At 39.4% G+C, this 21463-nt stretch overlaps 1 protein-coding gene across 1 annotated transcript in view; it reads left to right on the forward strand.

Annotated features, from left to right (window-relative positions):
* depdc5 (DEP domain containing 5, GATOR1 subcomplex subunit) overlaps window positions 1-18022 on the forward strand; it is a gene marked incomplete at its 5' end in the record, with an annotated part of 56191 nt that extends 38169 nt beyond the window's left edge. The window contains 11 exon segments of the mRNA XM_014008997.1: window positions 321-423; window positions 5528-5634; window positions 5867-5947; window positions 6942-7074; window positions 8756-8855; window positions 8931-9170; window positions 10492-10661; window positions 16795-16966; window positions 17049-17109; window positions 17324-17406; window positions 17486-18022. Of these exon segments, the coding sequence (XP_013864451.1) occupies window positions 321-423; window positions 5528-5634; window positions 5867-5947; window positions 6942-7074; window positions 8756-8855; window positions 8931-9170; window positions 10492-10661; window positions 16795-16966; window positions 17049-17109; window positions 17324-17406; window positions 17486-17784 (1549 nt within the window).
* Window positions 18023-21463: the final 3441 nt, after the last annotated feature.

Here is a 21463-nt window from a genome sequence, read left to right on the forward strand (position 1 = left end):
TTCATTTATGTATAATAGGAAAAGCAATGAGCCCAGTATGCTACCCTGCGGAACTCCCACGGAACAGGGAAGAGACCCGGACACAGAGCTTCCATGTTTCACAACCTGACACCTATCAGTCAAATAAGAGGAAAGGAATGATTTCATTAATGAATTGAATGCACTTTGTGTCAGGATAAAGACACTGAGGATCTGAACTTGTAAAACTCCAATGCTGAAAAACAGCCTACAGTATCAGTCGACAGCTTTGCTTGTCTTTCAATTATGATCAGATTGACCAGGATGGATATTAATGCCAAGTCTGAACTGTTTCCCATCAGGACATTGGAAGAACAGCAGCAGCAACAGGCTAAGCCCTCCGCAGCTGTGAGTGACCTGTCAAGTGTGGCCACAGCTTTAACATTTGTAGATAGTCCACGCAAGGTGAGTGCTTGATTTGAGTTTTTTGTTTGTCAGTTTAGAAAGTGAAACTCATGTATTACATAGATTCATTACACATAGAGTGAAATATTTTAAGCCTTTATTTCTTATAATTTTGATGATTATAGTTTGCAAATAATGAAAAACAAAAATTCAGTGTCTCAGAAATTTTGAATATTGCATAGCCAGCTTTTGGTATTTTGGCAGTCTGAGCAAATTCAATTCAGTTCAATTCAGTTTATTTATATAGCGCCAAGTCAGAACAACTGTTGTCTCAGGGCACTGTACACAAAAAACAAACAAACAATAAATCTAAAGAAGCCAGCAGACTGCGCAGATTCTTTTCTTCGTCACAGTCTCCCATCCTGATGCCAAGTTCTACTGGAAAATGAACTCAACATCTTCATAAAGCTTGTCAGCAGAATCTGTGTAAAGAATCTATGTAAAATGACTGACAAAATCATTGACCCTTTTTACGATGTTTTAATTTTTTACCTGAACTTGGATTACTTTAGACTGAATTTATATTTGATTTTAAGAAGTATTTGAGGTAATTAGCTTCTTTTTGCAGGTGTTTGGTGTGGGGCTTCTCCTTTTGTTTCTGATTTCTTTCCGTTGTTATTTTATTATTGTCTTTTTTGTCTTTCCATGACAGCAGGCGAGGCCCTTCTGCATGTCACTGGTCCTCTTACATTTTCTGGTGTATTCTTTGCTTTGATGAAAACCTTCTTGTCCTGTTTCTTTAATAATCTAGCTTTCTTGGCAATGTCAGCATTCTGTTTTGTAAGGTGTTTGTTAATATAAATGTTTATCCTTTTCAGATTTCCTACCTGCCAAAATAGATCAGATTTGTGTTTTCTATTTAATCAAATGATTATATGTGAAAAAGCAGACTTCCCTCTTTAATTTTTAATTTATAGAATGTACAGTGGGGAAAATAAGTATTTAGTCAGTCACCAATTGTGCAAGTTCTCCCACTTAAAAAGATGAGAGAGGCCTGTAATTGACACCATAGGTAGACCTCAACTATGAGAGACAAAATGTGAAAAAAAATTTGAGAAAATCATTTTGTCTGACTTTAAAGAATTTTTTGCAAATAATGGTGGAAAATAAGTATTTGGTCACCTACAAACAAGCAAGATTTCTGGCTATCACAGACCCGTAACTTCTTTTTTAAGAGGCTCCTCTTTCCCCCACTCATTACCTGTATTAATGGCACCTGTTTGAAGTCGTTAACAGTATAAAAGACACCTGCCCACAACCTCAAACAGTCACACTCCAAACTCCACTATGGTGAAGACGAAAGAGCTGTCGGAGGACACCAGAAACCGAATTGTAGACCTGCACCAGGCTGGGAAGACTGAATCTGCAATAGGCAAGCAGCTTGGTGTGAAGAAATCTACTGTGGGAGCGATAATCAGAAAATGGAAGACATACAAGACCACTACTAATCTCCCTCAATCTGGGGCTCCACGCAAGATCTCATCAGCCCGTGGGGTCAAAATGATCACAAGAACGGTGAGGAAAAATCCCAGAACCACAAGGGGGGATCTAGTGAATGACCTGCAGAAAGCTGGGACCAATGTTACAAAGGCTACCTTCAGCAACACACTACGACGCCAGGGATTCAGATCTTGCAGTGCCAGACGTGTCCCCCTGCTTAAGCCAGTCCATATCCAGGCACGTCTGAAGTTTGCTAGAGAGCATTTGGATGTTCCAGAAGAGTATTGGGAGAATGTCATATGGTCAGATGAAACCAAAGTAGAACTATTTGGTAAAAACACAACTCGTCGTGTTTGGAGGGAAGTGGATGCGGAGTTGCATCCATAGAACACCATACCAACTGTGAAGCATGGGGGTGGCAACATCATGCTTTGGGGCTGTTTCTCTGCAAAGGGACCAGGACGACTGGTCCGTGTACATGAAAGAATGAATGGGGCCATGTATTGTGAGATTTTGGGTGCAAACCTCCTTCCATCAGCAAGGGCAATGAAGATGAAACGTGGCTGGGTCTTTCAGCATGACAATGATCCCAAGCACACTGCCAGAGCAACAAAGGAGTGGCTTCGTAAGAAACATTTCAAAGTCCTGGAGTGGCCTAGCCAGTCTCCCGATCTCAACCCCATCGAAAACCTTTGGAGGGAGTTGAAAGTCCGTGTTGCCCGCCGACAGCCCCAAAACATCACTGCTCTAGAGGAGATCTGCATGGAGGAATGGGCCAACATACCAGCAACAGTGTGTGCCAACCTTGTGAAGACTTACAGAAAACATTTGACCTCTGTCATTGCCAACAAAGGATATACAACAAAGTATTGAGATGAACTTTTGTTATTGACCAAATACTTATTTTCCACCATTATTTGCAAAAAAATTCTTTAAAAGTCAGACAAAATGATTTTCTCAAATTTTTTTTCACATTTTGTCTCTCATAGTTGAGGTCTACCTATGATGTCAATTACAGGCCTCTCTCATCTTTTTAAGTGGGAGAGAACTTGCACAATTGGTGACTGACTAAATACTTATTTTCCCCACTGTAGCTGTGTTTCCATTGTCCATGTAAATGCGCAAATTAGAATTTCGAAAATATATTTGCTCAATGGAAACACGTCAATTTTCGAAAATACTTACTTTTTTTGACAAAATATTTTTATTCTAGGATGAGGTTGTTTTTCTGCCTTATCGAAATTGGTGTGTTTTGCAAAACTGCAATGGAAACACTTGTTTTGCATCACGGGAGTTACGTGATCAATGACGGCTGTTTCTACTGGCGAAAAAGACGACGACGACAAAGAAGGCAACAGGAAGTAAAAGTAGTAGTGAAATGAATGAAGTATTAAAAGAAAATAGTAAACTCACCGACTACAATTTCCCAAAAACGCAGCATACGTAACCGCTCCCAAGTATAAGAGGCTTGTCACTCGAAAGCCTCGATAAGACGCCGACGTCTCCTCTGATGATGAGCGCTAGTGTCATGGTAGCAATTATGCTTGTATTTACATCCATTGCCGCAATGTTTGTAATGACTTATCGTGAGAACAAACGTATTCACGCTTGACTTTAATAGCATTTCTTACTTAATGGAAACACTGCAATTGCGAAACAGTTTTTTTTTTTCGACATTAACAGAATATCGACAAAGTTTTGCACACATTTACAATGGAAACGCAGCTACTGACAAGCACAGGGCACAGCTGATGGCCCATGCACCCTTTCAAGCAGTGTAGGCACTTATACTTGATGGTTAGTTGGTGGAGTATTCTCCGAATGGACATGTGGCAGTACACTTTATAACTTGTAAAATGTTGTAAAAAGGTGAAAAAACCTTAACAGAAAAACAAACTTTTTAAATGTAGAGCGACACACTCACTCGCAAAATTTTGGAGTTGCTCAACCAGACGCAGTGAGCACAAGCAGGACCAACACGCAGGGGCAGGGACGGTGTGATTGCGTCAGTGTAAGCAAAGGTGGGAGCGCTATACTATAACCTATACTATATATAAGTTTATATATAAACCTATATATAGTAAAGCTATAATTCTGAAATAAACCTATAAACCACATGTAGCTATAAACTATAAACTTAGCTTTACTCTCTCCTGCTCTCTATTGTCACCAGACGATGGCGTGAATTATTTATCCTAACTTTGGTTTTTCTTGGCCTATATCAACACAGTTTAAAAACTGATCTATAGTCGGAAGTTTGACACAAATTAAAAGGGAGTCGCAGAGAAGCTTGTGCTGAAACGTGGGTTAGCCACAGTTCTTCACCATGCTCACCTGCTAGCTGGATGTAAACTGTGGAATGGATTTCATGGACGGTGTCTCATTACTCCGCATCTCATTGAGATACATCATCATTCATAAAATCCATTCCACAGTTGCCAGCTCACAGAGCAGCAAGAATCACTTGAGTCATTTTAGCAAACAACATTAAAGCATTAAACATGGCTCATTGATCGGAAATCTCCGCGGGTTTTATTGGAAACTTCTATCCATGATTTATGTTGAATCAGAAACTGATACTAATACTGGATCAGATCAGCCCCATCCCTAAAATAAACATTTTTAGCTTCACTATCTAATGAGGTATGGCTGGAGGGAGAATGTTAGTTTTATAAAACTATTCCCATTTCCCGCATTCTTTTTAATGTATATTGTAATTATTAATAATTTTTTTTTCAGTGATAAAAACCTTTTGGCCTTAGATTTAGGTTATTAGTAAAGGTTTTATTTTCTATTTAAGGCTGTTTTATCATTCATTAACCTTGTTTGCTCTTTGAAGTATTACAGAACACACTTTAGAGCAGCGGTCCCCAATCTTTTTTGCACCACAGACCAGTTTATTGTCAGACATATTTTCACAGACCAACAGATATAACAGATGAATACAACAAAATAAAATGATAGCCTACGACCAACACAAGAGCTAGTATTTTGTAAATATAATAATAAACGTCAATCCACTCACTTTGTACTTGTATTAGCAGTGTCTTCCTGACGTGTGCCAATGACTTTTCCCCTTTTCCTTTGTAAAGAAACTTTCCAAAGACGTCTGTTTTCACCAAGACAAGCGTCTTGACGCGTCAAGAGTGAGTTATAGACGGACGTAACATAGAGAATCCGGTCATTTTTCAAAAATAAAACCTTGTTCAGACTCAAACAATAAATATGTCGAAAATAATCTAAGTTATTTATTCTTTCTGTGCAGCCCGGTACAAAACGACCCACGGACTGGTACTGGGCCACGGTCCGGGGGTTGGGGACTGCTGCTTTAGAACTCATACAGCTCTGTTTCTGTGTGGAAGAAACAATGAAAAACTTTTACATATTCACAAAAACTGCCAGGACCAACAAGCAAAAAAAATCTATTGAATTTAAGGAAGTTATTTATTAAGAAATGTAATTTTAATGTTTGATGCTTTCATTTAAATTTTGTGTATTTTTGTCTTCACCTGGTTGCAGAGTAATGTTTTTCTGAAGATAGGTTGAGTTTGATAGACTGGAGAAGAAAAAAATCTTGTATTATGGAACAAAAACTTTTGAAAATTTTTATTATTTTATTTTTTATTTTGTTTTATTTTATTTTATTTTATTTTTTTGACTGTAGCTGCCTGCTGAAACCACTGAAGTTACAGAGAGAATTCCACTCGGGGTGGTTGCTGGAGCACCAACAAACTCTGCAGGAGAGTCTGCAACTAGTAGCACTGACACCAGGTGACTTCTAACTTGTATTGTAGTGACACTATTCAATTGTTTGCAATTCTGTTTATTTTCTGTTAGTTTCTGCTACAACACACAAATAAGAATCCTTAAAATTTATTTTAGAAATATTTCCAAAATGTGAGGATCTGAGAATCACTCTGTTCTTAGTTATAAACAATTTGGCTAATTAGAAGAAACCACTGAAACCTTAATGTTTAAACTGTGTCTCAATGGTTCTTCCCAGTGGACAGTCTGCAACAGGGACCCTCTGTCTGTCCTCCTCTTCAACACTCTTAGAGATCCTCGAGGCCATAAAACATTCTACGTAAGACTTTTGTTTTGTCTGTGGTTATTATGTGATATTACTGCAGAGCTGCAATGAATGAAGAACAGCACAAATATGTGTATGCGTGTGTTACCCAAATATATTATGAGCCAGTAGGCAAATTTAACAATCAATGTACCGCCAGAGGAACATTCCCAGTATGAGATTACTTCCTCCCTTTCTATAGTCTGACCCACACTACCAGGGACTTTGAATTTGCATAATACTCTGTTTAAATGATTTGATTGGTTGTCTTCTTTTGATTGACACCTCTTTTGACCAACTGGGTTCATCTGTAGACTCTTCATAGCCCAAAATGTGTGACTATAGCTGTGTAATCACGTTACCTTTTATTCAATATGCAACTTTGAAAATGAGAAAAAAGTGATGGTTATAGTGTATTTTAACTTTAATCAATAAATAGTTACAGTTACAACAATTTTGACTTATGAAATTAAAAAGTCAGATTGCTTTACATAGAGACTAGGCTTGTGATTTACTCCAAAGTGTTCAAGAGCAGTACCTAATTTAATCTGGATTGAGTCTGCAGGTTAAACTTGCAGAGAGTTGTAGATGCACAGTAAATCAAATGACTCCTAATGCAATTTTGGAGTCAAGATGGCTGCCACAGCTAATTAACCTTAGCAAACACAAGCATTACTCATCTAATTTTACAGACATTAAGCTGAAATTTGATGTGGCTTATCTGTAGCTAAGAGTCATTCCCATCACAAACTCAGAACATGATATTTTATGATTATCCCATGAGATTATGAATAACACTGATATTCAGGTTTGAACTAAATGGTTACAGCTCTGTCATTTCTCAGCAAAATCTTAGTCTAAACCTCAGGTATGAAAGGTCACAGGTGATATGCATTCCTTTTATTTAAATTGCTGTGCAGACAAGATTTACAGAACAAACAAACATACTTTCAGACAAACCCTTGGTTTTCTTTCTCAGTGGTATATCTCATCTCTGATGATATTACAGGAATGGTGTACAGCTGCTCCCAGAACAGAAGGGCCTGCCACTGAACTGCTTTATCAGTGCAGAGGTGGTTCATTGGCTGGTCATGAATGTGGAGGGTGTGGCTACACACGGAATAGCTGTGGATATTATGCAGGTAAATGTTGTACTGCATGTTCTTATGTCTGCTTAAGTGCAATAAAGAATTATTTCATGTTCCCTGAAGTGTCACCGTAATATACAGGGGTTGGACAATGAAAGTGAAACACCTGTCATTTTAGTGTGGGAGGTTTCATGGCTAAATTGGACCAGCCTGGTGGCCAACCTTCATTAAATGCACATTGCACCAGTAAGAGCAGAGTGTGAAGGTTCAATTAGCAGGGTAAGAGCACAGTTTTGCTCAAAATATTGCAATGCACACATTATGGGTGACATACCAGAGTTCAAAAGAGGACAAACTGTTGGTGCACGTCTTGCTGGAGCATCTGTGACCAAGACAGCAAGTCTTTGTGATGTATCAAGAGCCACGGTATCCAGGGTAATGTCAGCATACCACCAAGAAGGACCAACCACATCCAACAGGATTAACTGTGGACGCAAGAGGAAGCTGTCTGAAAGGGATGTTATGGTCTAAAACCAGGTGTTTCAGGTTTTTTTGTCTAACCCCTGTAGGTGTTGGCACATGACAGCAGATGCATGTAAATGCAAAATCAGAAACCAATAAAACTGATTTTATTCTGCAAAGATACAGTATGAATGATGAGTGCTGAATAACTTTGCTACAATCTGTTTAAAAAGCTGAGTTGTTAAAACAAAAACAGAAGCTAAAACAAACAGACTGGAACTGAAACAGAACAAACGCTAAAATATTCAGAACAAAATCAAAAAGAAGCTACTGCTAAAACCAGTACAACATTAACTAAAATGGTTGTGGCCTAGTGGTTAGAGCAGGCAACCAGAGATAACCAGAGTGTTTATTCCTGGCATTGTGCAGTCATATGTCAAATGGTAATCACTGATCCCCTTAATTGATCCTTATGTTCACCATTGGTGTATGAATGTGATCATTAAACTATTCATTTATCGCAAGTCATATCGTCATCGCCATATTAAGCACTGTTATCACAGGTTTTCCTGCTGTCTTGCAGCTCTACCCCCATGCCAAGCAGGTATTGGTTTGTCAAGGACAGACGTGGTGGTATTGGAACTTCCATGATTGGTCACGCCTGAAGGCACTTCCCATAGTGAGATACTGAGTGTGAGAGACTAGAAGCCAAAACCAGTGCAACTGAAGCTTAAGCTGTAAAATGAGCAAAACAGTAAAATTTCAAAACTATACCAAAACTAAAACTGATCAAAACTGTACCTCAAAGCCAAAATAGCAAAACTTTATTTAAAAGTAAAAAGTAGCTTAACATCAAAAAGAGCTAAAAGTGTAAGAATGATGGGTAAAATTAGCAAAGGGAGACAAAAATAGAGCAAGTGTGCCAAAGCAGATATCAAAGAGAGCTGTTTTTGAAGGAATTCAAGATACTTTGTTGAGTTTCTGTGGGGAATTTTATTTTAAATGTTAAATATTAGGAAAACTGCAAAAGTTACAAAAAAAAACTAGTGTTTCATCACCCATCTCCTGGTTCAGCAGAACATTTGGATATGTAAATGTTGGAAAAACACAGAAAAAACTAGGAACAGGAAAACAAGTGCGGATGTGCACTACTGTGTTTAAGAAAAAAAAGTTTAGTCTTTTGGAAATACTGTTTAAAAAGTTTTTTTTATTATAATTTGTTATGTTTGTATTTTACAAGGTGTTTGACTGTTTTCGCCTTTGTTTTATGTAGAAAATGCTAGATGAGGGTTTGGTGGCTCACGCTTCAGGAGAGGCCATGCGTACTTTTGTCTATGGCTTCTACATCTACAGAATAGTAGGAGAAAAAGATGGTAAAGAACACGAAGTGAAAACATAAACAGCAGCTCTTTATGAGAAACTAAACAAATGTTCTCATGTGACTCCAGGCCAGACCCCTCAGCATCAGTCTGCAGCTGCTGGAGGCTGGTCAACTTCAGCACTGGAGGATTTTTCCATATTCCAGAGGAAGTGGTTCGAGGTGGCCTTCGTGCTAGAGGAGCGGCAACCCTGTGACCTCCCAGCATTCCTCCTGCCTTGGCTGCCTAGTCGGCCTGCTTCCTACGCAAGTAGGCACAGCTCCTTCAGCCGCAGCTTTGGGGGACGCAGCCAGGCCGCTGCACTGCTAGGTATACCCATCCTGATCATCCCAGTCCACACTGTTAAGATTTCCAGTCTGATGTGGGTCTCTGACAGAACTGTCTTTGTTTGTGTCACATTAGGCCAAAAGAGTGCACCCCTCTCAGAGATCAGATTTTATAGAAATCTCTATCCTAACTGGTGTTTAAGCTACCTATGTTAGACATTTAAATATCTGTTAGAGCTGGGCGGTATACTGGTTTGTAATGAAACCATTTTTTTCTTTCGGAACGTTGCAACACACACGCCCGCTAGTAAAATTGGGGACAACGCCACACAGACAGAGGTACAGTAAGAGAAAAAAGTCAAGAAATAGTTTGAGTTGCAGGAAGAGAATAACTTCAGCTGACCTCTGTTTGCTGATTAAAAAGCAGCGTTTGTACATTTTAACATCAGTCTGAGCTGGGATGGAATAAAAACTATCATCTAATATTACCATGATAAAGACAATTATTACATATACTGTGATATAAAATGTTGGTCATGCTGCCCAGCACTAGTATCTGTTATGGGAGTTTGCTTTTACAAGACCCTGAAAGGTGATTAGCGCTCAAGCTTCCATACGTTTCTCCAGATGTCATTACAGTCGTATTTCACAGGAATGATTTTTTTAAAGTTCTTTTCATAAAACACTTCCAGCTGGGATTTGTGGACGCTTCGATGTGATTTGTGAATAGACTGAGTCAGCTAGGAGATTTGAAGCCAACCCACCCCTGATGTGCCTTTGTGCCGGTAGTAACAGAGCCATAACAGCTGACATGTCGGTCGGCTCGACAATGATAAAAAGACGACATATGATCTGTGTGACCACCCAGTCATAGGGTAAAACTAGGATTCAGCAATATTGAGGACAATTAATTGTGACGTTTAGCCGGTAATGATTATTGTGATAATTTACCCCCTGGAGCTCCTGGAAACACAGATGTCAGGAGTTGTTGGAGACAACAGCGTCTTACCTAAGGACAATTCAGTGTGCTGCAGGTGGAGGGTTCAAAAACTACCACAGTACCATGGAGCTGTCTGCCTATTTTTAACATCTAGATGACTATTCTGTCTGTAGATTTCTAATGATTAGAGCAACAATCAACACTTGAACATCTCTGACTCAGGCTTGGGAGCCCTCTGTCTGTATCATTCAATCAACTCCAGTGCTTCAGGTCTTTTGACTGCCTGCCTGCTCATCAGACCACCAAACTGTTTGTTTGTTTGTTTGTTTGTTTGTTTGTTTGTTTGTTTGTTTTGCTTCTTCCTGTCTTGTCTGTCCACCTCTGTCTTCTTTGCCCCGCCCCCACTCGCCTCTCTGTTCTCCAGCTGCTACAGTCCCAGAGCAGAAGACTGTCACACTGGATGTGGATGTCAATAATCGCAGCGACCGAACGGAGTGGTGCAGCTGTTATTATCATGGCAACTTCTCTCCTAACACGGCCTTTGAGATCAAGCTGCACTGGATGGCTGTCACTTCTGCTGTGCTTTTCGAAATGGTACCTTCCTCTTTTTCCCTTAAGTGTTCAGTTATTATGTTATTACATGATGTGGCTTTAAAATTTTGTGATAACATTCGCCTTACCAACTTTGTGCACAGTGCAACAGCGCTCAGAAAAAACACAAGAATGGTCTAGCAGAGCATCATATTAACAGTATGACAATGACTTTGGAGATTTTCAGGCCTTTTAAACTTTGGGGCACCTTTTAAAATCACTATGCACTTTTTACCTTAAGCCCAGAAACAGTCCCTCCCCAAAAAGTTTATTAAAAATTTATTTTAAATTTATTATTTTTTTTACTTTCACTGCATTAAGTCTTTTCAACAACTTCAGACCTAACCCTACATATAATGTTTTGTATTATTTCTTCTTATTTTTAAAGTTTTTTTTAACATTTTTGTCAGGAAAAACCCTTGATTTTCAATATGAGAAAAATACAAATTATGCAATAATTTTAAAAATAAGGTGCAATGTTAATGTTAAAAAGCTGGAATAAACTGGGTATCCCTGAGGCGTCCCACTGGTAAAAGGCCCTTATGGCCTTTGGCAACCTGAACTTTACACACACACACACACACACACACACACACACACACACACACACACACACACACACACAAAGGAAATACTGTAGATCAGCCTAAAAATGATCAAAAGAACCTCAGTCCAGTCTGTAAACTGTTTTTATATTTTTGTCACATAGTTGAAAACCTTTTGGGTCCCGGGCCGAAAAAACCCGACACATTACTTACGGCATAAAAACATTAAAAAATAAGGGTGAAGAGAGGGAGCAAAATCGGATGCAAATGGTGGCTCACTGTACAGTAAGAATAATTATTTTTTTTGTGTGTAGCCTTCAGGCTGATGCTGAGTTGAGTTGTGGCCGCAGCGCAGCAGCTGCGCTTTGGGTAGATTCTCGTGCCAGGAGCGCGTGCACCCTCGCCAGCTGGGAAGGTGTTCATATGTGTCAACCCCTTTGGACGTTTACCTGTCTAATGAGCCTCAAAAATCTATATTTTTTGCTAAAAATCCGTAGGCTACCATTCGTACCCGCTCGTGGGGGTGGTGTGGGGTTCCGTGGAGATGACTGCGCCTGCTGTAACGCAGGAGCAAAGGAGAGAGGAAAAAATGGATAACTTGATGTTTTTTTATTTATTTATTTATTTTAACGTCAGTTCAACGCCGCGTTCAACTAAATAGACAACAACTAACCAGACTTCAATATCACGTTCGGGAGATGTCTGTAAATTTCAGGAAAATCTCAGGCTTTGGTTATCCCATGCGAATGCGCCACATAAATCAATGACACCCCACTACTTATTTAGACAGTTTTCTCACTCATTCTCCATTTAATTTATATTTTTCCTGCATCTAAAAATCATTTCTGATCCCACAGAGAGGAATCAGAGGAGAATTTCACACGCTGGACACATTTACATCTATTTTACATATTTAAATGGAGGCGTGTCAGGGGAGGTGTCTCACGTGCGCTCAGTTCCAGGTTCGTTGGGATGGACAAAAGAAAGGTGCACAGGAACCTGCATGTGCACAGTTTTATACATCTAAATTTTTTGGTGCGGCGCACTTTTCTAAATTTTTCCGTACGTCAACTTTTAGTGTGAAAGTAGAGCTGGGCGATATGATCAAATTTTTATGTCACGGTATTTTCAACATTTTCTCCGGTTTCACGGTATTTGACGGTATTTTTCTTTTCATCACAGCTCAGCTGATAATAAAATGTACAAACCCTGCTTATTTTTTTCTTTTGCTGTACCTCTGTCTGTGTCTCTGTTTCCCTCCTCTGTGTCTGTTCTTAGACTTGTGGTTGGAGACAGTAGTCATGCATTTTGGTCCAGTCGTGAAGGAGGAGGGTTAAGAAAAGATTATGATCGGGTTTATTGTTTTATGTTATTTATTAAAGGTTATCAGCACGACTCACCTTGCACACCAGTCAATTCTAACTCCACTACGAACTACTTCCTGCAGGCTTTTCACAATAGAACCACGTTAAGTCTCGATCAGCATAACGTCTCCATATTAACTAACCGTGTTAAATCTAACTGTGCACGTCACTGAAGAGGTGTTTACTACATTCAGCGACGGCGAAAACGGGATTTTTTTTAAACATCAGTCAATATAAGCAGCGGAATCACCACCTGCTGCTGCAACTAGCTACTCCAAACATTAGCATGCTAATGCACATAGCGGTGCAGCAAGGAAAAATGTCCCCCGGGAAACAACAGTTCACTGGCGGCCGCGACGAAACGTTCCGCTATTTAAACTGGAATGTCCGGTATTCAGAAAATTCATATCATAACAAAAATAAAAACCGGTATTCGGAACAAAATGGTATACCTCCCAGCACTATGTGAAAGCTGTGCAATCCTTTATGCATGAGGTCCCTGATCTGATCTGTAGAAGAACTGTTAGCACACAGGCGGCGCGGTGGCTCTGTTTACTTCTGTGTTCTTGTTTACTACAATACAAAACTCAGCAACCACTGCACGAAGCACCTTTATTCTTGGATCACGTTTTTCTGCTTCTTGTTAAATTTTTCCACAGCAATATATTTAGCTTGTAGCTAATGTTAAGCTGCTTTTAGCTGAGCTCTTGCTATTTTAGTTAGCATTATGTTAGTTTTAGCTACTATACCACAATTTTAGGTTTTAGCTAGCCTTTTGCTAATTATAGTTTTTAGCCATAGTTTGCCACTTTTAGCTACCACTTAGCTTCTATTAGCTTTTGACATTTTTTGCTCCTTTCAATATAATGGGGGTCTAAAGCCCCAGTGTGGTTGGGGGGGTAAATGGGCATTACAACTAAAACCTGTTTTCCCTTTATTTTGAAGGTAGAGTCTTAAGCCTGAAACATACTCGCTCCGACGCCAACGGGTCAACGCGCGGTCATGTGGTCGATCGGCAGTCGTTTTCGCACACACTTTTCGTAGTCGCTGAGACACCCCGAGCCCGGGAAACCCCCCTCCCACTGAACCATACGTCACTGCATGGAATTTCCCCCCGCAACAGCCGACAATCATTGCAGAAAAAAAAAGACGTCACTCACCCCACGTATTTGTCCACATCTGTCCTGGTTAAAGCTCCACAGTTTTTATCAGTCAGATTCCTCCATGCACAATGTCTTTTTATCTTCATTCATGAGTTTTTCACGTATGACTATCTTTATAAAACTCTGCTTCCCGGTGTCGGCTCTGGGAGTGAGTCAGTGCTTTTTTCCCCTCTTTTTTACTGAGTGTAGCAGCGCATATTAAGCACAACCAAACAAGCCATAAGTTTTTCACTGTTTGACTCTATCTTATAAAACTCTGCTTTCTAGTCTGGGAGCGAGTTGTACTTTTTCCTTTTTTTCCCCCGAGCGCAGCACAAACACGCCCACGAATTTCAGACCAATCACACATTACCGTCGACACGGGAGGTGGGGTTAAATGTTCTGCCGGGGGGTTGTGCCAAAAGAGGCTGTCGACACGACGCTCCAAAGCCTGGTGACGTAATTTTCGTCATTCAACTGCGACAACCCGTTCGCAGGGAGTATTACTGCTTTAGATTTAGTATTCATGATAAAACCATTATATTATGTCAGGGTTACAGTACATCAAATAAAGCAATGATAAAAACATACACAGAGTCCATATGGCTTTTGGTGACCTGAATTTTACAGACACGCCCACATGGGCGCACACAATTTTTTTTTCCCCACGCTTAATTCACACCAATCTTTAATATGAATACACATCAAACACATCAAAACCATTTTTGAAGCATTCAGATTTTTTTAGCTCCATGCATTTTGCAAGATAAGAGAACAAGGCCTCCAATAAAACTGTAATAAAGGTCTGAAGCCCCTGGGAGTTTGGGGGACGTCATCCCACCTAAAACTGTTTTTCCTAATATTTTGAAGGTTTAAGCTTAGATTTATTAAGTTATCATGAAAAAAGTACTATATTATGTCAGAATTACAGTGCATCAAAAATATATGGTTATAATGGGAGTCAGTGGGACCAAGCTGGGCTCTAGGGTAAAGAGTTTATGGTCGGTGTGTATCTCCTATTCTAAACACCTTAGAATAAAGCACTTCATGAAATTTGTAAAATAATCTTAAACACATCCTTGCCATGTTTTGTGAAAATAGTCTTTAAACTGACTGAAATAGAAAATTAGCAGAATGCACACGTTTGCTATTCTAAGGTGCCCGGTCCACAATGTGCTCCAGTTGTGCATGGGCTGTCATGTGATGAGTCAGCTCAAAATGAAAGTTGCGTATGTAAATACAGTTCTATGAATCCAGAATGACCGCCAGAGGCCGGTGGTAAAAGCACTGAATGTTCCCTTCGCGTATGTGCCGTTCAAGCCATAATACCAACAGAGTCACACCTGTGACCAATCGGATGACTAATCAGAGGCTATACAGCTTGACATCATCCGAAGCTCTGTTCCTACAGAATCTTCTCGCAAATGCAATGATTCTGAGTGACAGAATCTCTGGCAGTCATTCGGGATTCATAGAACCATAGTTATATATGTAACTTTTGTTCTTCTACATCCCTACTGACTGCCAGAGCACGGTTCTGACAGCACTGAATGACAAATACCAGCGATGTCACAAGGAATCCTGAGCACCTACCTCACTGAGAAGGCCCAGAGGACCCTTGTAAAAGAACCTGTCCTAGAGGATTTGGAGAAGCAACATTCACATTGTAAAATCTAGTGCATGTGCTCAGAGAAGTCCATGATGCCGCTGCACATATCGCTTCCAATGGGACCCCTTTCAGGGCTGCCCAGGAAGTGGAAACAGTGAGCCTCATGCAAGAACATGTTCGTATTCTTATCCTAAATTTCTCTTACTTTTGTTCGTACGAAGGGTTCGTACGAACATGTCACGTCAGATTCAACAAACTCTTCTATCTTCAGGAAAAGTGCGTAAATGAGCTGCGTAAATTCCACCTGTTTTATCCAGCTGCTCATGCACGCGAGAGGGGATTAGCATAATTACCACCCCAACAACACCATATAAGGCTATGTTTCCTACCTCAGATATCAGGAAGTGTTCATTCATGAAAATGACAGCAAAAACTAAAAATAAGAACTTTACGAGTTCAGAGATTGAAGTTCATCTGTCAGAGATCCAGAGAAGAAAATCTGTCATTTTAGCAGGTCAGCTGTGGAATAAAATGAGCAGCTAAAAGTATAAACAACTGTGTTATATCATTTTCATTTGTTCAGAAGCCACTGTTGTGCACCGTACCCCCCCCCCCCCCCCCCCCCCCCCCCCGCGTGGTCTCAAGTGGTCTCAGTTGCGGTTCTGAAATAAGCCTTTTAAAATGTTTTCKAAATATTTCTGGCACTTTGGAGAAAATCCAGGACTTGCTAGAGGGATTATGTATCCCCTCTGGCCTGGGAACGTCTTGGAGTCCCCCAGGACGAGCTGGAAATTGTCGCTGGGGAGAGCGGGGTCTCTCTGCTGCTGCTTCCGCGACCCGATCCCGGATAAGCGGCAGAAAACGGACGGACGGACAATTTATATTGTTAGTCTAAATGATTACATTTAAAATTATAACTCTAATTCAAGCAGAATAGCCTATTGTCAACATAATTATGGAGTGTGATTTATTTTCAACTCAAAATATCTTCAAACTAACGAAATATAAAGTTATTAGTGAAGAAAATCCGTCTGGATAACAGCAGACTGACTGCTCGTAAAATATACGACAGGTCTGGACCACTCGTGAATTTTGTTCGTATCTGAAAAAAATCTTAGAATACGAAAACATTGGTGAATGCCACAAATTCTCCTAAATCTGTCGTACGCACAACTTAAGAACAAATCTGTGCGTACAAACGGTTCTTGCATGAGGCCCATTGACAATCACTGTAAAACTGAGTTATACCTATGCACATCCTAAATTGGATAGGCTCCCAAGTTAGTTGTAAATGAACATCCAAAGATAGTTTTGTGAAATTTTATTTTTTTTTCATGCAGTTGTATACAGTGATAGTATATAAATTGCTAAACGTACAAACACAAACAGGCAAAAAAACATTGTCTGCCTTTTCACCCTTTGATGGATACACAGTGTGATCTTCAATAACTGTGAAATAAAATGCATTTTTAACAGGTCCAAGGGTGGCACAGGAAAGCAGCCTCTTGTGGCTTTCTGTTGGTTCCAGTGCTGGAGTTTCCTTTCGCTCTGACCTCTCATTTGTACGGAGACCCGCTGAGAGCCCAGCTCTTCATACCCCTCAACATTCAGAGTGTGCTTAAGAATGGCAGTGACAACCTGTTTGAAGGTATGCTTTCTCTCTGAAGGAGAGTCATCCTCAACATCGCACATTTTAACCCCTGCTTCATCATTTCCATGTCATCAAACAGGGTTTGAGCCGGAGACGTATTGGGACAGGATGCAGCTCTTTCAGGAGGCCATTCTCTACAGGTTTCTATTGATTTGCTTCAAAACATTGAACCAGCGTTCTGTTTTAGGATCATGTAATGCCGTTCTCCTCAACCTCCAAGTTTGTGAAGTCTTAAAGGAAATTAGCTTCTTTGTTTTTGTGGCCAAATCATCTAGAATCTGAATTAAAGCCTTGATGATGCTCTCTAGTGTTTTAGTGCATTAAGTCTTGTTATTTGCTTGCTTCTTGTACCAGGTTCGGGTTTGTACATGATACGTTTTCTTCCTCAACTTTTAATTTCCATGCAGAGAACAAGCCTCAATACATCCATGTTACAGGTTTGTCACATCACTATAAGTAAAACAAGCCAAACCACTTTGTCATTTTGCTGAAAACTTAACCATCACACATTTTCAGGCACAGTGTTCCTGCAGTTGCCATATTCCAAGAGGAAGTATTCCAGTGGTCAGACCCGGAGACGCAGGAACTCCACCACTTCCAACAGCCAGGGGCCGTTTGGTGGTGAGGAGAGGGTGGGCTATTACTGGGCCTACAACACCATGCTGACGAAAGCGTGGAGGACCGGAGTGCTGGGTGACGAGAGGCTGGCTGACCGCCTGCTCAAAGACTTCACAGAGTTCTGCTCAAACAGGGACAACAGACTTGTGGCTTTCTGGGACAGCTGCCAGGAGAGAATGAACGCCAGCGCTCCCTGACAGATGGAGGATCCACGCAGCATTCTCAACTTTGATTTGTCCATTCATGTTTTTTTTTCTGTTTGCATTTTGACAAAGCCTAGCAGATGTTAAAAGCTAGAACTGTCAACTTGATTTAAAGACACAGTACAAGTTCTATTTGTTGAATTACTGCTGGATACCTACACTGAAGTAGCCTTATCTTGTCTAATAACTTATTGTACAGCTTTGAATAAAAGATGCTAATTATACACCAAAACAAGCAGCTCCATTAGGAATAGTGTGCTGTGACTTGTGATTGCAGCCTGTCTCACAGCATAGACAAACTGCAAGAAAAAAAGGAGATCTATGGGATCCTAGTAAAACAGAGGTGCTTCCATACCTCGTTGGAGCTCAAACATACTTCCCAGCATGTCTCATTTGCCGTGGAAATCTTATTTTTACCTGGACAGAAACACGAGATTCAAGACTAGAAAGTACTCCGTGAAATGGTCAACAGGATTTATAGCAATATGCAAGACACACATCATGTCACACAGGCAGTGGTACAAAATGTGTGCAAATGAGGCAGTCTCAAATACACTCATTTATACAGTATGTTATCCAAACTGACAAAACTGGGCCAAGGAGAGAATGTTTGATAAACAGCAACAGGAATGGTTACTTCTAAACATTGTCCTGATCTGAAAACACTTTGTCCGAGAGAAAACAGAGGATGAAGAGTAAAATCATAAAACATGATGACATTTTAAAGTAAGCAAAAGAAGTCAATGACTCTTGGCCTGAGAAGAAATGTAGGACTTTAAAGGATAATTTATTTTTCTAAGACAATTCCTTCCTCTTGATCAAACATTGATCACTAAAATAAATTAGGAAAAATAATTATTTCAAAAATTTGAACCAATTATTGGTCTAAACAAGTCATAAGCTGAACCATTAAATAAGCAATCGACCAAGAAAATAATAGTGACTTGAAGCAAATATTGAAAATAAAATGTTAAAGTAAAAATAATAATAATAATAAAAAGAAATAAGCTGTAAGAATTTAAATAAATAAAAGGCAACAAAACAAAAACATGACATCAGGATGTCGTACTTTGTCTGAGAAACTGTTTAGAGAAACCTAATAAAACCATACTTAGGAAAATAAACCCACAATATTTCCACCCCATTCAGGAAAGTTTTTCTTTAATCCACCCAAACAATAAAGTTGAAAAACCCAACCGTTTAAAATAATGAAGTAGGCTATTCAAGAAAAATATGCAGTGATAAGTCAAACAGATGAAAATTAACTTAAAAACAAACCAATTAAAATAAATTTAAAAATTATTTTCAAATTAAGTCAAAAAAATTAACCTTTCCCTCTCTTTTTTTATTTGAGGGAACACGATTGCTTCAGTCTTAATGACCAGCTGACCAGAGGGCACGAGACCAGCATCACATGCAGGGCAAGGAGCTTGTCCTGTAGCAGACATACATGAAAAACAGAAAATTAAACAGAGAATAAAACTTCTGAAGTGAATACCCCAAAGATCAGTTACGGTTTTGGCGAAAAGCTTGTAATGAGAATTCACCAGGCGGATCCAGTTAGTTTCCCAATACTACTGCCATCTAGGTCAAAATATAAAATCATTTCGTTTTCCTTCCTCTTATATACTGTCCAGCAATGTAGTTCTAATCAATTATATGTTGTTATGGTGGAAAAACAACTCACTTTATGAATTAAGGTCTTGACGTCACACCAGGAATAGCCACTTCCAGGAAAATCCCATCAGGTCAGCAACTACCTCACTGCATCTCGTCTTGCTCTGAAGGCAACTAGCATTGTCCACTCAGTCTAGGTCTGTTGTACCACAAGAACTAGGCAGAAAGAGATTTTTCTATGTCTAACTCTTGGAAATCGTGGGACTTGTATATCAAAATTATGACAAATATGGAGGCCAAAAAGCCTTTGTTTGCTACTAACAAAACTGTAAAAGTGTTACGATGTGTGAAGGAATGAACCCAGGTCCGGATGGAGGGGAGGAGTTTAATAAAGATATTTATTAACAAAAATAAAACAAAAGGCTGACGTGGCAGCAAACTTACAAAAACTGAAGGCAACGGAAAGGACAAGGGGACCATAACAGGTGAGAACCAAACAATGAACCAGCGACTAATGAGGAGATGTGAAAAGAATTTAAACAGAGGAAGAGAGGAGATGAACAACAGCTGAGAAGTAATTACTTAGAGCAGACTGGTGAAAGGGAAACTGCAGGAAACAGACTGAGAGATGATAAGTAATGACACAAGAGGGAGAAAACAGACAAGACACAGACCCCTACAAAATAGTGATGGGCAAATGAAGCTTTTCTGAAGCACTGAAGCTTGCATTGAAAAAGGGTTCATTTCTTGAAGCTTTCCAACACAGTTCTCTTTGGCGCCATCTTGTGGCCAAAAGTACGAAAAGCTGCTTGACACAACACAAAGTGAAGCACTTCATCGTGATGGAGCTGACAGCTCTTTAATGAGATATTTCTGTTTGATATCAGGCTGTCATTGTGTTGCTTGAACAGATTTTATTTATTTATTTTTTTATTTTTTGTGGGTGGGAATAAAGTTACTGTTGTTTATGGTTTATTATAAATAAATAAATAAATAAATAAATAAATAAATAAATAAATAAATAAATAAATAAATAAAGTGTGCCTGTGTATTTTATACAGAATTATTTCAAGTTCAAGATCTTAATTAATTTTCATTTAAAAACAAAATTGATTCTATACACAAAAAATCATTAATAAAATGAAAGACAGAAAGCAGAAAGAAAAGTCTAATTTTATTCTCTGCCCCTTATTTTCAAAAAATAAAATATAAGCTACTGGATTATTTCACACATTCTTAAAACCAAAAAATACAGTAGTTGAATTTCAGCTTAAGATTTTCACAATCTTATCTTGACATTTCTCTGAGAATAATTTTGAATATGGTCATATATTTAAAATATATTCTGTGTGTGACTGCTTGTCTGTGTTTTTCTAAATACTGTACAGGATCAATAAAATCCCCTCTGAGAGACTCTTCAGGTTTACTTTAAGTCAGATGTTTGATATCTAAATTTTAGGCCCAGCTTTGAGACAATTGTTTTTTTTTTTTTTTTTTTTTACAATTAATTCTTCAAAGTATTAATAATATTTCCTACAAGTCTGCTTTGATTTTAATTTTGACATGAATGTTTAAAACTTTTCCACTGAACTTTAAAATGTTTGGATAATCCCTTTATTAAATAGAGTCCATACAGTCGATCAGTTTCATCGTTTGCGCGCGCATGTCATTCAGTCTCGTGCAGAATGAATTGAACTGTTTGACGTCACTAATGAGGTCACAGCTGACCGTTGTGTTGCCATGGAGATCATATGTTCTCGTGCTCGACACACGGGAGGCGACGTCGCTCTCCGTTCATTTCCTATGGAGCTTGTGCGGTGAGGCGACAATCGCGTGCCCTCCTCCAGCTAAGCGACCGGCGAAAATAGTGCATGTGAAATTTCGCGCTCGTACACGTAGAGCTTGCGACGCGACTTATGAAAGTTGAAAAATGTTCAACTTTTGTCGCTGTCGCTTAGCGTACAACCAATCAGCGAGGCTGTCATTGACTGACCAATGAGAGGAGAGTATGCTACACACTGCCGTTAGCTAACACTCTCACCAAGTGATTACTAAA

This window comes from Austrofundulus limnaeus, unplaced genomic scaffold (genome assembly GCF_001266775.1).
Source record: "Austrofundulus limnaeus strain Quisiro unplaced genomic scaffold, Austrofundulus_limnaeus-1.0 Scaffold54, whole genome shotgun sequence".
Taxonomy (NCBI): Eukaryota; Metazoa; Chordata; class Actinopteri; order Cyprinodontiformes; family Rivulidae; genus Austrofundulus; species Austrofundulus limnaeus.